This window comes from Ptychodera flava, chromosome 16 (genome assembly GCF_041260155.1).
Source record: "Ptychodera flava strain L36383 chromosome 16, AS_Pfla_20210202, whole genome shotgun sequence".
Classification (NCBI taxonomy): domain Eukaryota; kingdom Metazoa; phylum Hemichordata; class Enteropneusta; family Ptychoderidae; genus Ptychodera; species Ptychodera flava.
The window spans coordinates 10,704,776-10,721,476 of NC_091943.1; the positions used below are offsets into that span (position 1 = coordinate 10,704,776).

At 38.2% G+C, this 16,701-nt stretch overlaps 1 protein-coding gene across 1 annotated transcript; it reads left to right on the plus strand.

Moving 5' to 3' along the window:
* Window positions 1-2,474: 2,474 nt before the first annotated feature.
* Window positions 2,475-16,175, plus strand: LOC139152809 (uncharacterized). The gene is made up of 6 exons (XM_070726152.1): window positions 2,475-2,535; window positions 2,854-2,941; window positions 4,003-4,226; window positions 5,510-5,686; window positions 12,168-12,590; window positions 14,284-16,175. The coding sequence occupies exons 4-6, from the start codon at window positions 5,611-5,613 to the stop codon at window positions 14,394-14,396; spliced, it is 612 nt and encodes a 203-aa protein (XP_070582253.1). The 5' UTR covers window positions 2,475-2,535; window positions 2,854-2,941; window positions 4,003-4,226; window positions 5,510-5,610; the 3' UTR covers window positions 14,397-16,175.
* The last annotated feature ends 526 nt before the right edge of the window (window positions 16,176-16,701 follow it).

Genomic DNA, 16,701 nt, shown 5'->3' on the forward strand with positions numbered 1-16,701 from the left:
ACTACTGACGGAATGTAATTATGGTACTGTCATTAAACTTAAAAAAACTCTTCCGATGGTACAAGCTGCGACGTGGGGATACGAATTGGATTTCGGTTTATTTATCGGAGTTGTCGGTTTATTTTTAGCAGCAAAGTGACGCACATATTGACCCTTTAAATGTGAGTCGAGTCATCGACATGACTTCACGATCATTTAGTCAATCGTTTGGGCGAAGTGGAATAGGTGTCCTGCTGTGGCATGTGTCCTAAACTAATTCACTTACATTTTGCACTGTCATTCTTTGTATCAAACTTTTTCACATTTCAATTTACCACACCTTGACTCATCAGTCCGACTAAAATCATACTTTGTGAAAACATATACCAACCTCTTTTTGTCATCAGGAGTCGTACATTTTATTACCGACTTCGAAAATTCCTCAAATTACGTGCGAATTGTTGGAAGGATTTTGACTGCATCACATTTTATAATGACATGCTAATCGATTTCCTTCAGCTAATTCTTTAAATTGTGATGAAAACACTAACATCTTTCATGTTTCGAAGTTCAAATTTCTTTCCTAACATACTATCTTATCCACAAAGGGCCAGAGCAGAAATTGCCTCATGACTGTTCATGCACATACATTCTGCGCATGCTCCAGGAGTTTCCGGTTAGGTTCAAATTTCATTTTAATATCCAAACCATTTATTTTCTTTGAATGAACCTTCACGAACCTTCAATTACGTCAACAATAAGTGTTTCACGGAGGCAAAAAGCAGCACTGGAATTAAATGTATTCCTCGCAAGTGCACCAGTGGATTATGTTAAACCAGATATTGACCTAAGATAACCTTTAATGAGCACAAGCCTTGTATTCACCGGTGGATTATGTTAAACCAGATATTGACCTCAGATAACCTTTAACGAGCACAGGCCTTGTATTCTATTATATCAAGTACGTCACTTTGTGCAGCATATAAACAAACGCAAATAACAAATGAGTCTAGACTATGCCACACGCGTAAGTGCTGACAAATCGGAAATTCCCAATGTGGCATTACCCTTAAGTTAGAAGGCGATGAATTCACTCTCGGTCCTATCATAATTTCTCCTAACCATATCTCTGTGTACAAAAAGAGCTTTTTTTAAAATCATTGTGATAGAAATTTAAAAACAATACTCACTGTTTTACTTTGAGTGCTGATTTGCAGCAAGTCAATGGAAGGTTATAAGGGATTCCGTATTTACGTTCGCCCTGATCGATCTTCATTCCTAAGTGAAAACCACAAAGTCGGAGATCAAGGTCAAGATATCTTTGACTCTATACCTCTCAAAAACGAGAATTCAACAACATTTCTGAAACAATCATAAATGCCAATCCTTTGACGAGCAATTCAAGTCTTTCCAGGGGAATTCGAAGTCCATCGAATAGGGAGCGACGTAGAGTTCGCGTGAATTTTTGTTACTCTCAAATCAGTTAATTTAGGTCAGGCTCTACGTTGTACAAGTAGCTGATGCAATGAAACACCTAGATATTGTCAACTCAACCACCCCTCTCGAAATAGTTAATATTGAACAAAATAATTAGCTCCACTCAATATATCGGGAAGTAATTACCCACAGTTGCAAATGCGTGCTGTTTGCTGCAAGCACATAGTCAGTCTCGTCACCTGCTGCTCGATTATGTGGTAAAATGTTAGGAATCACTGCAGATTCAACACGAATTAAGTAGCTCAAATTAGTTAAAATATATATTTACATTCCGTCCGTGTAGAAGATAAATTAATCGAAGTAAATGTATTCGGTAGTATTTTGCAATTATAATCACAAACGTTCAAGGGCTTAATATCGCCCCATATCTCGAGAATTTATGGTCAGGCATATTGTACTGAACTCGTAAACGCGAACGGCATTGTATTATATTTGACAATAAATACCATCTTCAGCAAAACAACCATGGTCGGCAAAAAGTAGTAACATCTCAATTTTCCACATATCACGTTTTTGACTATTTCTCGTCCACAAAACTTTTGTCGCTTAGGTCATTATGACGTAGTAATTTGTCAAAGTAAACTGTTCCATGTGAAAAAACGCGAAAAAGGAGAGAATGTCCATGAGCTTTTGCACAGAAGCCCTTTTAATCGTGAACAATGTAAATGGTGATATACTGTCTGTTCATGCTCGTGGCCTGTCATGGCAGAGAGTGTACGTTGGGAGAGAGTTGCATCGGGTCAAATAATGTTGGTGTCCTTGTAGTGTTTCTTATGGAATCTACATTATGTTGAAATAATAACAACACAATAGTTATTTTCGCCTAATTTTATTGGTTAACAACAACAACATGACTAATATAAACATAAACAGCAACAACCATCGCCAAATTTCTGGGTTTTTTGGTGACCACACGAGTCAATCGCCTGCCACGACAGACCACACAGCTCACCTGCCATGGTAGACCACAACTCGTTAAATTTTACCACACAACCGAGCAGCAGATGACAGGACACAGTGGCTATGTGCTTGAAGCGAATATCACGCAAATTCGCAATTGTGCGTAAGTTCTTCACTATAATTATATTGACAGTGGAGCCTATTAATTTGTTCAATATTAACTATTTTGAGAGGGGTCGTTGAGCTGACAATATCTATCTATGTTTCCCCGAGTATAACGTAATACGCGCACACACTGTAAGCAAACGCCACGTCTCTGTTCGATGCATCCTTCAATTCCCGTGGAAAGACTTTAATCGCTCTTCAAAGGATTGACATTCCTGATTCTTCCAGGAATGTTGTTGAATTCTCGGTTTTGATCGGTATAGAGTCAAAGATATCTTAACCTTCTTCTCATACTTTGTGGTTTTTAGTTAGGAATGAAGATCGATCAGGACGAACTTAAATACGGAATCTCTTATAACCTTACATTGACTTGCCGCAAACCAGCTCTTAAAGTAAAACAGTGAGTATTTTTATTTAAATTTCTACCACAATGATTTTAAAAAAGCTCTTTCTGTACACAGAGATATGGTTAGAAGTACCTATGATACGATCCGAGAGTGAATCCAACGAAGGGTCATGTCACACAGGGGATTTCCGATTTGTCAGCACCTGGGCATTGTCCAGATTCATCTTTTATTTGCATTTCTTTGTGTGCTTTGAAGACGAATGCCCTACAAAATGACCTACTTGCGTGAACAGAATACAAAGTCCATGCGTATGAAGGGTTATTTGAGGTCATATCTGGTTTTGCATAGTCCTGTGCGTTTGTACATTGGTGACACTATAGACTTTACCCGGAGCGAGAAATGCATTTAATTCCCGCGCTGCTTTTCGCCTTCGGGAAACAGTTAGGTCAATGTAGTCGAATGTTCGTGAGGATATTCAGTGAACAGGAATGGTGTGGATACTAAAATGATATTTGAACTTCACCGGAAACTCCTGGAGCATGCGCAGAATGTATGTGCATAAACTGTCATAGTGCAATTTCTGCTCTGGCCATTTCCGGATAAGACATGTGTTAGGAAAGAAATATTTCAACTTCGAATGACGAAAGCCGTTAGTGATTTCATCACATTTTAAAGATTTAGTTCAAGGAAATTGATTAGCATTCCATTACAAAATGTGATGCTATCAAAATCCTTCGAACATTTCGCATCAAATTTAAAAAAACTTTCTAAGTAGGTAATGAGAATGTACGAATCATGATAACGAAAAAAGTTTGCATATGTTTTCACAAAGTATGATTTTAGTCGGACTGATGAGTCAAAGTGTGGTAAATTGAAATGTGAAAAAGGAGGATACAAAGAATGACAGTGCAAAATTTAACTCAATTAGTTTAGTACACATGCCACAGCAGGACACCTATTCTACTTCGCCCAAACGATTGACTTATTAATGATGGTTACGTTATCTCGACGACTCACACTTAACGCGTCATCATGTGCGTCACTGTGCTGCCAAAAATAAAGCGACAATTCTGATATAGAAACCGAAACACTATATTCGCTCTTCACATTACAGCTTGAACCATCATCGGAAGAGTGGATTTAAAGTTTGATGATTGCTTGTTCCCTCGACCGTACCGTGAATACATTCCGTCAACAGTCAGGTATCTTCCTTCACAGCTTGCCAGAATAGAAGTATCTACTCAACCTCTACGACAGACTGCTTGTTAAAGACCAAGTGAAGACGAGCCTGTGTTGACAACGTTATTGTAGAAAGTTTTTCGAACAAAGTACGAAAAGGTAAATGTTGTAACCTTCTCTTCAGGAATTGACGAGCTATTTATAGTATTGGGAAAATTGAAGATGCATTTGGAGAAGACTATACATGAAATAGTCACGTCAAAATTTCGTTTTTGTTTGTACGGAGAGAGAGAGAGAGAGAGAGAGAGAGAGAGAGAGAGAGAGAGAGAGAGAGAGAGAGAGGGTGTTACCAGAGACTCTAACCATGCATACAGAGTGTAGTTTACGTACAACAAGAACATTTACAGCCTGCCCTACCTTTTTATGTAAGAAATTCATTGACAAAGCATGTTCGAAAAAATTTCCACTTTCGAAAGACGACTCTTATTCAATAGAGTGAGTGGAATATGCCATGCAAAAGTTTCTTTGATATATACTGCGTTATCAGATGAAATATATGACATACTAAAGTGACACGTCATGTACTTGGGACAGGGACAGTGTTACCCTATTGCTCTACTGGCTGATGTTCACTGTGCTCATCATGTTAGAAAATTTTGATTTCTTACTTTGTTATACTTACCGTCATAGTGCGATCACTCGCGCAAGTTTTAGGGCCAATTGGCAATCGGCTTATTTTAAATATTATGTACGCATACAGTTCCATAAACCATTTGTATAGCTCTCACTTAACAACTCTTGAGTTTTAAAGCGAAGTGTATCGAAGTTGTTTCAATATAGTTTCAACAAAACCTGCTCAGTTTCTAGAATAGTGACGCCAGAGAAGTATCAGTTGCTCAGTTGATCGTTGTGTTCGAAAAACATTTCATTTTCCTACAAAACTATTAACCAAATGTAAACAAAACCATCGACCAAATTTTAGTAGCTAGGATAATGGCACTGTGTTTCTTATCGTCTGAAAATAGTGAAGATCGTACGCACAACATACTCTGTTCTCTTCTTTACACAGGAAGAAAATTAGACAGATCGTAATAATTACGTTGCCATTTTACAGTTATTATCTGATTCGTTGTTTACCTCAGCAACAGGATTAGCCATCGGTTGCTCTGGGATGAATGACGTGACAATATCAAAGTCCTTATTTCCGCCGATTCTATTTCAGTTCAGAGAAATGAATCCGCATTTGTCATTGTTCGTAATAATTAAGAAGCGAAACCGCGTATAAATCAGGCCCCACTGTACACGGATGGGTACGATTTGGCCAGCTAATTCTAAATGACCTTATCAACAAAACTATGTCTCGAATTTCTTTAATTCTTTTAAGAATTTAAGTGTTCATGACTTTGGTTTACAGCTTCACCTGTCTTCGATTTATTCAACAGATACGTGGGTGTGAATGACCTTTGCATTTGATAATTCCAAAGGAGAAATACGTCTTTGTTGTGGAGCTCTTTAACAGTCCGTGTAGGCCGAGAAAACGTTGATGAATCGTAGCTACACCATTCGAAGAGCTATCGAAATGGAACGAAGACATTATCAAGTATTAGTCATTTTCTTGGGTAAGCAGATTACAGAAAGAGTTGAAAAATCTTGGACGTTTTTAGAAACCAAAGAATTTACGGATATCCAATCAAAGAATCAAACAATTTTTCCATTTAACTTTATTTACCAATAGGTAGTGAGAGTGACATGATAGAACAAATTGTTGTCAAGTACTTTTGCCATGGTGAATTGCACAACAAGTTGGAATTCTGCATTCGTTACGTTAAAACTACCACACGAGAATTTTAAATAGCAAAACAGAACATGCCGGAAAATGCCGAGAGAGTTTGACCGGTTAAGAAGGGCTTGACTACGCAGTTTCTGCGTAGTGAAGCTTCATTACGTATTCATGGTGACCCCTGGCCAGCTGTCAATAACTTTGGGGGCTTTTGTCTTTTGGCCTGCTTTGCATATGCGTCGTTGGACACGACCTGCCAATCACCCAGGTAGTCAATTAAACTATTAATTGACTGTTTACCGACCCAATTAACACTATCCAGCAGTATCAGTCATATTTTAATCGCGTGGCCCGGGTGGGCACAACGTAGGAACGCGTGTATTTCTATGTGTACGTTTCACTTGTGGTGTTGTTTGTACCATCGTGTGTTTGAAGTCCTTGTTTCACCCACCGTCCCTCCACCCACGGTGTTTCACCCACAGCATTACCTTCAAGGTGACAGGCTTACTATTAATGTTCAGTATCATTGCACCGAGTTCTGCCCACGGTGAAAACCACCTGTTTTGCCTACTAATTACTGCCCGTCGCTGCCCGTCCTGAATGTAGCCTATCTATAGCTACAGTAATCACATAAATCATTTATCAGTTTTGATATATACTCCTAAATTGTAAGTTTGATCAAAATCGAGACCACATTCAAGGGCTATGCAGACTGTCCATGTACGCACACACAGTGACAAGAAGGCGGCAAACACCTACTCACCAAGCACATCGAATCGGCGAAAAGAAGCATAAAAAGCTAAGCTCATCGCCAAAACAAACGCGCCAAGCGCTAACAAAAACCCATACCAAGCGGCCCTTTTCAGGGCCACCAAATACTCCAAAAGGGAACTACCAAAAATACGATAAAATGACATAGAACACACAAACACTTAAAAGAAATAACAAAAATCGTACACATATCAAACAATTGAAACACAACATTAAATACAAAATAACAATCACAGTAACGTAACAGAAAACATGGCCGTGGAAATAAATCAGCTATTTCCAAAGAAAAGCCGACAACAACATGAAATTCAACAACAACCTATCACCGCTCAAACTATGAAACTCCGAAAAATAGTACTAGGCAAAAGCCTTAAAATTCATTCGGACACCAACAAAACCAAACAGAATAAAACCACCTCAGGATTTCAACAAATAAAGTCGTATAATGTGACTACGCTACATCGTGAGACACAAACAATCGCAACAACACCAATTCAAAGAAAGTCAAATTGGACTCCACGAACAACAAAAAACAAAAACTTGAAAGCTATCTGAAGCTTCTAAACTCGCACTTCTAGAGATACCCTTTCAAACAAGGAAACAAAACATGTCGCGTGCCAAAAGAATCGCGATAAACCAGCTTGCAAACATTGGACAAATTTTGGGAAAATAACCCTTTGACAAGGGTCGTTTTTTCGTTATTGTCAACACAAACGATTACGTACTCGAATGCGAAAGGCAATTACGTAACACTCAGTATTATACACAACAAGCCAGAACAAACAGTAAACAAAGTAAACGAACTATTAATTAAAATGTACGAGAACAAGCACATCAACCAGGATACTTGTAAGTATCTTGATCCAATAAACATAAAATCCGTACCCCGCAGTGGTACTTATTGCCTAAAAATTCACAAACCTCCGCAAAATCTAAAAGACACACCAGTCAAAACAAAATTTACCGAAGTAAAGAAATATAGAACAAACAAACCGAACCACCAAACGGACTCACAACGTGACCAAAATTATATACTTGCCTCGCTAATCGGAAAGCAAGACCACTAAAATGCATTAAAATAAATTTTCACAAACACAAACTAAGGAAAGAATATACACTGCGACTGATGAGAAACCACACTCGGGTTTCGAAACGCAAGCGTCAAAGGGCGACTCTATCAACTTTTGTAACAACATAGGTCCGGCTGCGTCTCGCCATAAGCTTTCCCCACACAAACAAAACATTACCGTACACACTAATCCAAACTTCTCTACAAATATCCAAAGCGAAACAAACATTTCATTAACACAAACAATCGGATAAAAATGTAGGAACACATTTTCGAAACGAATCAAACACAAACTCGACACAAAAACATTTAGGATAGTTAGGTGGGGAGCCTGTTTCACATTTTTTACATCTCGCTATACTGCCTATGATTCTAAAAATAAAGTCATCTGCCACTTTTTCTGTATACGCGGTTTGTAATTTGTAATTTTGTAATTTTATTACTTCAAGTCAATGCATCCATAAATGGATTTTCATGCATTGAATAAAATACATGGACATATACAGAATAAAAATAAATAAATAAATAAATAACTCAATAAAAACCAGTAGTTAAAAGTTAAAAAACTACACATCAAAAGATAAGCATAAAAAGTTAGTGAGCACCGTGTAATTAATTAAAACAAGCAGGAAGTTGACATACAAATCGGCCAAGAATTGGCTCTGAAAAGAATAGACAGGCACAAAAAAGTAGTTTAAATTATAGTATTGGCAATGATGGATGAACGATATTTGAATGAGCGACTGTGGGCTTTAGAAACATGATATTTACTTCTGGTGTTATACTGGTGAATTGTTGAATTTTTTGTGAGAAGGTCAGACAGTAGACAGGAACTTTTTTGTTGATACATTTGTGAACTAGATTTTTTAAGTGTTGGTCGTGTCTTTCCTGGATAGTTGGCCAGTTGAGTGAATTTCTGTAAGATGTAACATGGTCTGACTTTTTGAGTCCACACTGAATGCGAACTGCAAAATTAATTATGCGTTGTAGATTGCTTTTGAGAGTAATATTACAGTTGGAAGAGACAGTGTCACAGTAGTCTAAAAGGAGAAAACTGTAGCTGAGATAACATTTTTGCGAACCTTTTCAGGAATACATCGTCTGACACGGGCCAATTTCGTCAGACGATAGCCACATGCTCGACGGAGGTAGGCAACATGGTTGGACCAGCTGAGTTCTTGGTCAAGTCTTAAACCTAAACAGGTAGCAGAAGGAGATGCTTTGATTGTAGTACTTTGATTGTAAAGAACTTTTATGTGATTTGGTATTTTCTTGAGTTGTTGCCTAGTACCGAAGAGCATGTATTGATATTTCGAAATGTTGGGTTTCAGAGAATTGGAATGGAACCAAGTAGTTAAATGATGAATTTCATGTTCCAGATCATCGTGAAGGTTGTCAATATCAGAAATTGTGGACGCTTTTAGGATGTTTATGTCATCAGCAAAACCATAAATTGGTGTTGTGGAATGAAGCCATGTGGGGAGATCGTTAATGTAAAGTGAGAATAAAATGGTCCACAGACACTACCTTGAGGTACACCCGTTTTGACTTGAATAAACTTGGATGAAATGTTACCAATTTTAACACACTGAGTACGGCCTGTTAGGTAGCTACTAAACCATTGAATTGTAGACGGGTGAAAATTGTAGCGTTTCAATTTACTGAGCATAATGTTATGGTTAACTGAATCAAATGCTTTGGAAAGGTCTAACATGAGAAGAGAGGAAATTTTCTTATTGTACATGTTATCAAGGATGTCATCGGTTAAACGCTGTAGTAAAGTAGCTGTAGAGTGTTTGGGACGAAAACCGGAAAATGTTGAAAGAGAATATTATTTGATTCAAAAATAAGTTGAGCTGGTTGCAGACTAAACGTTCAAGAACTTTTGACAGGGTTGGGAGTAGCGAGATCGGACGGTAATTTGTAACATCTTGCTTATCTTGTTTCCCTTTATGGGAATAATTGTAGCTTTCTTCCAGTTAGTTGGCACTATTCCCTGAGATATAGACATATTGAATACATACGTCAGTGAAGGAACAATGGCTGGTATGGACAGTTTGATTAAGTGAGAGTCAAAGTCGTTCTCTGACGAGGACTTGTTAGATGGCAGTGAAGACAAAACAGAGGTGACTTGTTCTTCTGTAACACTAGTAAGTTTGAAACTGTTCGAAGGCAATTTGATGTGATCCAGTAGTGGTTTTGCAGAATTGAGCTCTTCTTGGACAAGCGTACCAACGTTGGAAAAGTAATGGTTGAAGTTATTGGCAAGGGGAAGCGGATCATCATGAGCAGGTAGAACATAGCAGGAAGGATTCAATAAATTATTAATCCTTTTCCAGACTTTGTAGGTGTTGTCGATGTTTTCATTGATTATGTTTTCGTAAAAACGAGATTTAGCAGTTACTATCTCACTTTTTATCAAGTTTCGATATTTCACAAACTCAAACCAGTAGACATGAAGGCCAGTGCGATGATGCATTTTCCGAAACCAGTCACGAAGCTGCATTTTTTTCTTTATTTCTGTTGTCATCCATGGGCTGGATTTTGGTTGGCTTTTGACTTTGATGATAGGTGCATGATTGTCAAGAACACTTGTATAAAGTGAATTCCAGGTTGATAAGGCAGTATTGATGTCGTTGCAGGCATTAACATTATTCCAGGGGAGATTTTGTAAGTCGTTAATAAAGTTAGAAGAATCAATTTTCTTGATGCAGCGTATGTATTTGAAGACGGGTGCAGGACGTTTACGGGGACACCGATATGGAAGGACGGTGTAGATCAAGAAGTGGTCACTGAGAGATGTTTGAAGAACGGAAGATGTAGCTGGCGATATGGCGGCAGGAGTGATGACTAGGTCAATCAATGTACTGGTTTTGTCTGTAACACGGGTGGCACTGTTGATATGTTGCTTCATATTGTGGAGATCCAATGTTTCACGAAGTTTATTGGCTTCAGGCTTTTGACTAAGTAAGTCACAATTAAAGTCACCCAGGAGGGCAAAGTGTTCACCAAAGGCTTGGTATGCATATGCCATGTTTGAAGAGATTTGATCTAGACTCGAGGCGGGGAGGCGTGGTGGTTTGTAAATGCAGCCAATGGCAAAGTTAATGGGTTTTCTGATGGAGATCCAGAGTTGTTCAATCTGGTTGGGATCAGAATTGTTGGAACATAACTTGTCTAGTACATTCACTTGAAATTTTTACGGTGATAAATAGCAAGTCCACCATGCGATGAATAATGTCGATCATGTCGGATGAGATTGTAACCGTCAATAGAAATCTCAGCATCTAATGTGTTTTCAGTTGCCCACGTTTCTGTAAGCAAGAGGACGTCAAAGAACTTTGGCAGAGTCAGGAGTCTCAGTTGATCAATAGAGCTCTGTAGGGATTGTATATTCAAATGACCACAGGTGAAGTATGGAGTAGATTCATGCAGATAGGAGTTGATGACTGAAGGAGTTGATTGATTAGTATTTACCCGTGATTGTAGAGGATCGTCATGGTTATCATCAGGGGTCAGGTTTGGCAAAACTCATCTCTTCAATCGAAAGTCGGGCGATTTCATGGTTCTTTGGGGCACTTAAGTGTACGTCGAGCTTAAGGAATGTAGTTACATTCGCGATGTTTTATTCGAAAATTATTTATTCCTTCAAGGGCAAATGCACATAATTTATGCTGTTGGAAATACTGGCCGCTCATAAACAAGACAATAAACTCAATATATGTGCATCTTTACTTATATTGTCAAAGTACCACCGACACCCACAAAAAACCAAATGGTTCAGTCCAGGTATTTGCAACTCTGCCATCCGACTGGTCAACAGGAAATCAACCATAGGTGTCTTTTGGCACGCGTATACACCAGTCACCTAGGCGACGGTAATCTGCACCACTTATCACCATCGGGAAGGTACTCCTCCCCATATACCACTGGTATCCCACCCTCAAGGCACTGCGTCATTCGACCAAGCATTGTTATTGTAATTTCCTGCATAAAATTAACAGCGAGGTCAACCGGTCAAACTCTCTCGGCATTTTCTCTCATGAGAAACATTTATTATAAAATCGAATTTAGAAGAGCGCTATGAATAAAATGTAAATCAGCAAAAAGACAATAGTAGGTTTGGTATTGTATTTCCCCATTACCTTATCAGGAGATTTAATCGCTCTGTCATCATCATGCGAACGTTCATCATAGGCTTTGGACCAATCACAAAATAATGAAATTTCCAAGGTGAAAATGTCAGAATCATGTCTTACTGGACGCTCTGTACACTAGTGACTTGAGATGTCAAATGGAAATCTTAATGATCAATGCAACTGAGAATCGATCCGATGACAAAAAGAATTCAACAAATAACACCATTGTGTTTTTGAAGTTACTGTTTCATATCTATGCCAAAGGAACCAATTGATTGTATTTCCCTAGAGCATTCTGGTAGAGGGTTCATCGCTCAATACCTTTGTGGATTGCTTTGCAGCACTCTCTGTTCCAATAACCACCAGTTCTGAAGGAGTTGGTCAAGTCACACAACGCCTTGCCATCCACGTCAAAAAACATGAAGAAGTCGTACTCCAAGTGAAGGTCAAGTCTTCTTTCCCGTTTACAGATGAACACTACATCTACGCCAGGGCATTTGCCGGGAAGAATCGTAATCTCAACATGCTTACGAACCCTAAAATATCCCTGAACACAAGTAAAATAGTAGAAACAACCTTCGGTGGATACACCATGACATATATGCAGGGAGTCTACGAACATGCCATAACACTTGTAATTAACGAGGTATCAAAGAAACGCGACGACGGCGACTGGAATATTCACACCATAATATTCAAGAAAGGTAGCGAGAGGTTTTTAGCGCAAAACACATACGGATTTTCATTGGCTGTCCAACGTAGAGGTATGTTATATTTTGTCTTAAATAATTCAATCCTTCCCTCGTAGGGAATTACTTAGATAAATCTCGGGACATTTTTTCAGCATGTTGTTGTCTATTTGTCTGGCCTTCCCATGTTATGTATAACGCATGTGTAAGTACAAAATGTGACTTTCCGCTGCACGGCAATGGCATCGTCTAAAAATGGAAAGAGTGTCAATGTTACGAATTCTCGATGGTTGACCCAATTGTTCAGAATGACGTTTATAGATACATGACGTCTAAGTGAACGTGTTTCAGACATTGAGTTTTCCAAACTACTTTTCTGCGTTGCTGCTTATGTGGACTTACTTGATTCTTACGCATGTGCAATTCACAAGAATTTTCTGAGCTGCATGAAAATACCATTTTCTACTATCAATGATACGAAACCTCCTTCGCTAACCAAATTGTTCAGATAACGTTTATAAATTACGTCTAAGGGACAGTCTTTTCAAACATTAAAATATTCACAATACTTTCTGGGTTGCTGCTTGTGTGGACTTATTTTGATTCCAATGACATTTTTGACCATCTCGTGTTTATTAGAATCAAACGTTTTAATTTTTGCATTGACTTATCAAAGGTATAGCAGCCATTTAACATAAGATCGCTAAATTCAAGGTAATTTATTTGTCTAATCCTAAATCGGCCCTGTCATTCCCTTGTATCATGAAACGAAAATGGTTTAAAGTTTAGGAAAAAAAGTGCTGAAGTTTCAAACTTTAGTTTTTTAGCAGAGTACAAACTGAATGAGCTCTAGTCCGTAGTAATATTTTTACTTCAGCAACATCTTCTCGCATTTGCAGTGTATATCATCGAGTATTTTCATGTCGGTTGTTGAAGAGGTAGTTTAAAGATCATTTCAGCAAAGTGTAAAATTTTTTTAAATGTTCAAATTTGTAACGCGTACTTAAACCATTCGAAAATGTGATTATTTAAGGTTAATTTCTTTCATAAAAAAGTATTCTGTCAAGGTATCGTCGCACTTACCCATATTTTTCACAGCAATATTTTAAAACAAAGATGACATAGAAACCCCTTCATAATATATGTTTCCATAAAGTAAAAGAATCTGAACTTTAGTATACTGGCAATAGTTTACTCGAAAGATGAAGGGGTACATATTTGGGATACAGAACTTCAATTTTGGAATTAATGATAAAAATTTACCGGTATTGAAGTCAAAAACGTTTTATTACTTTACGAAATTTAATCTCTCATTTAAAACAAGATTATATGTAGGACAAACTATATATATTTTTTGCATTATCTATGCTTATTCTTAAATGACAGGGTTAAAACATTGACATTCAAAATACTGATTGAAGTCATAAGCAAAATTGAAATGGGAGTAAAAACAAACAGGAAACCAGGTGATTTGCATAAATTTGCGTATTGTTACACTTCTTTCTCACCCAACAAACGATTGCTTATCATGCCAAATGTTGAACACAACGAATCGTTTCATCTTGGGTTTTAATATAAATGAAGTTGAATTACTCTTTGCAAAACAGTGATTTTCGAGCAAAATAAGCTGTGTTATATGGATCACCACCTTAAATTGCGCTTAAAGTTTTATACATTTCAACCCTGTTTGTTAAAGGCTGTCTTATTGGAGCTAGGAATACTTGCTTATTTATCATTTATCGCTTTAATATGTCTTTTCTTCATGTAGATTCTGAGACGAAATGTAAAGGAAAGGGTAGGAGGGGATGTAAAGGAAGCAGAAAATCAAAGTCGAGGAACAAAAGGAAAAGATTATTACAAAGAATGAAGGAGAACAATTAGTAACAGAATGAAACGTTCTAATTTCATGGCGATGGTGTGAGCTGTTTGAGATGGAGCTAATTACACAGAATTTAGAGAAACACATACACTCTTGAGTATAGCTCCGCGCCATCTCTCTAAGGCGTTACTACAACAGCACCACTTGCCAAAGATAAGTACTTTCAGGTTCTACGAAAGTTTTGACGACTGCCATGATGACATGATGTCCATCGAACCAACAACTTTTTCCGAGCCAGAGCTTTCGTATTTTCCGTCCAGATACTACGCGATAGCCGATCATCTTCACAGCACACCGTCCAAAGAAGGCTAGTGGTTGACGAGGATCGAGTTGTCGTATTTTCCGTCCATTACGCGACAGCGGATCATCTTGACTGTACAACGTCCAAAGAAGGCTAGCGGTTGACGGGGATTGCGTTGTCGTATTTTCCGTCCATGATACTACGCGATAGCCGATCATCTTGACTGTACACCGTCCAAAGGAGGCTATAAGTAGACGAGGATTGAGTTGTCGTATTTTCCGTCCATGATGCTACGCGACAGCCGATCATCTTTACAGTACAACGTCCAAAGGAGGCTAGTGGTTGACGAGGGTTGAATTTGTCTGTGCAGAAATAATGCATCCATGAAGTGATAAACGTATATAAGATGCTTTAAATGTACTTAATGATGGTAATGATGGTAAATGCATATATCCTTATGAGGAATGGTTTTCAAGATATAGAACTTGGCTACTGATTGGCAGCAAGTTATTGTAGCGCTGTTTACATGGAATCACGGATCTAATGAGTAGTCATTCGTTCATTGAGTTTTTTCTATTCTGATATATAATCCCTTGGTATTTGTCTTTATTTGACGTGATCGTATACGAGTGTTTTTCGCGGAGCCATACAACTTCGAGCCGATGACGGAAATGTATAATTGTTCGTCGAATGACTTGATGTTTGTGAATTGTATGTCGCTTTCCCGAAGATCATACGGTACTTATTTATTCAGTTGAACTTACGTTGAAGATTAGCTTTCGGGTTTATCGCCAGGTAAGACGTCCACATACTTAGCCTTACGACTGGAGCCCCGGCGTAATACTGAGCCATCAAAACGATCGACGGCATCTTCCATTCGATGGCGACTCGAAATTCCGTTGGACATGCCTTCTGTGTCTCCATGTCTTGATTTATCGCGTCACATTTTCGTAAAAATGCACGAGAGCACGGCATCGATGCACGCAAGCCTCGCAGCGTGCACATATGAACGGTACTGGTGATGATACAACAGGGGAAATATGGATTTCTTATCTGTGCTGGTGTACGTCACACAGGTGGCGATCTGGGCCAGTTCATGTGATAACACTATTTATTTATTGAAGTCCAATAGTTTTTTAAACGTATTATGCATCTTTACTTAGTTGACCTTACCGGGTGAATTATGTTCCCGAATAGAATTTATTCGTCCACAATAACATTGTACATTTTACATAATGCATTGTATTGGCGAGCTAGGCAAATACCGTGTATGTCATACATCATATGCTTCGGAGAGAAGACTAAGAAAATGACTTTGTTTGCCTAGGAAATTATTAACAAAAGTAACATATTTTGTGCTTTTAACGGGGTGTCTGATCTAAAATAGTAGAACTCTTCACAATATTTTACTAGGATTTGGATACCTCTTAATGTATTAAATGTATATTTTGTTAAGTCCATTCTCCAGTTCTGTACAATTTACCTTTTACTTCTGTGTGACAACTTTGACCACTATTAAACGTTTCTTCCAAATATATGATATATTTGTGTATTGTATTTTCTCTCCTTTTTACAGTATTAACTTTTTCTTCAAGTAAGCAATGGACTCCTCTCTGACTCCCATTGTAGTTAGAGACAAATTTATGCCAAAGTTACACTTATTTTCACACTCATTCTTGTGATTTGTTAATGATTTGTTGTACGAAAGCAGAGAAGCTCATCTTTAAACAACAGGGGCCTATTGAAAATTGACCTACATACCTCTTCAAGGACACTGCATTGAGATCAGTCCTAATAATAGTAGGCCGGATTCCTGTAGATTTGTCATTTGAAAGAAGGTGATCGGCGATGTGGCAGTAGTCAAATCTACTGGAAATACCCTATAAGTGAATAGTTCTTTTACCGGTTCCATGATGCAGTGCGCGCCAGGGTATACAAAGCGTACGTTACGCATAGAACTTTTTAGCCGTAGGGTACACGCAGGGTATGTTACTGATAGAACTCTATGGCAGATTACACCCTGACCTATATTTTCGTCGCTGATGATTAGATTATACACGGGGCAT

Bases quoted from the DNA above. Each gene is read 5' to 3' on its own strand.
- LOC139152809 (XM_070726152.1), top strand. From the start codon at position 5,611: ATGAATCGTAGCTACACCATTCGAAGAGCTATCGAAATGGAACGAAGA. The intron at 5,687-12,167 runs GTAAGCAGATTA...ATTGCTTTGCAG, and splicing joins AGTATTAGTCATTTTCTTGG to CACTCTCTGTTCCAATAACC. The intron at 12,591-14,283 runs GTATGTTATATT...TTCTTCATGTAG, and splicing joins ATTGGCTGTCCAACGTAGAG to ATTCTGAGACGAAATGTAAA.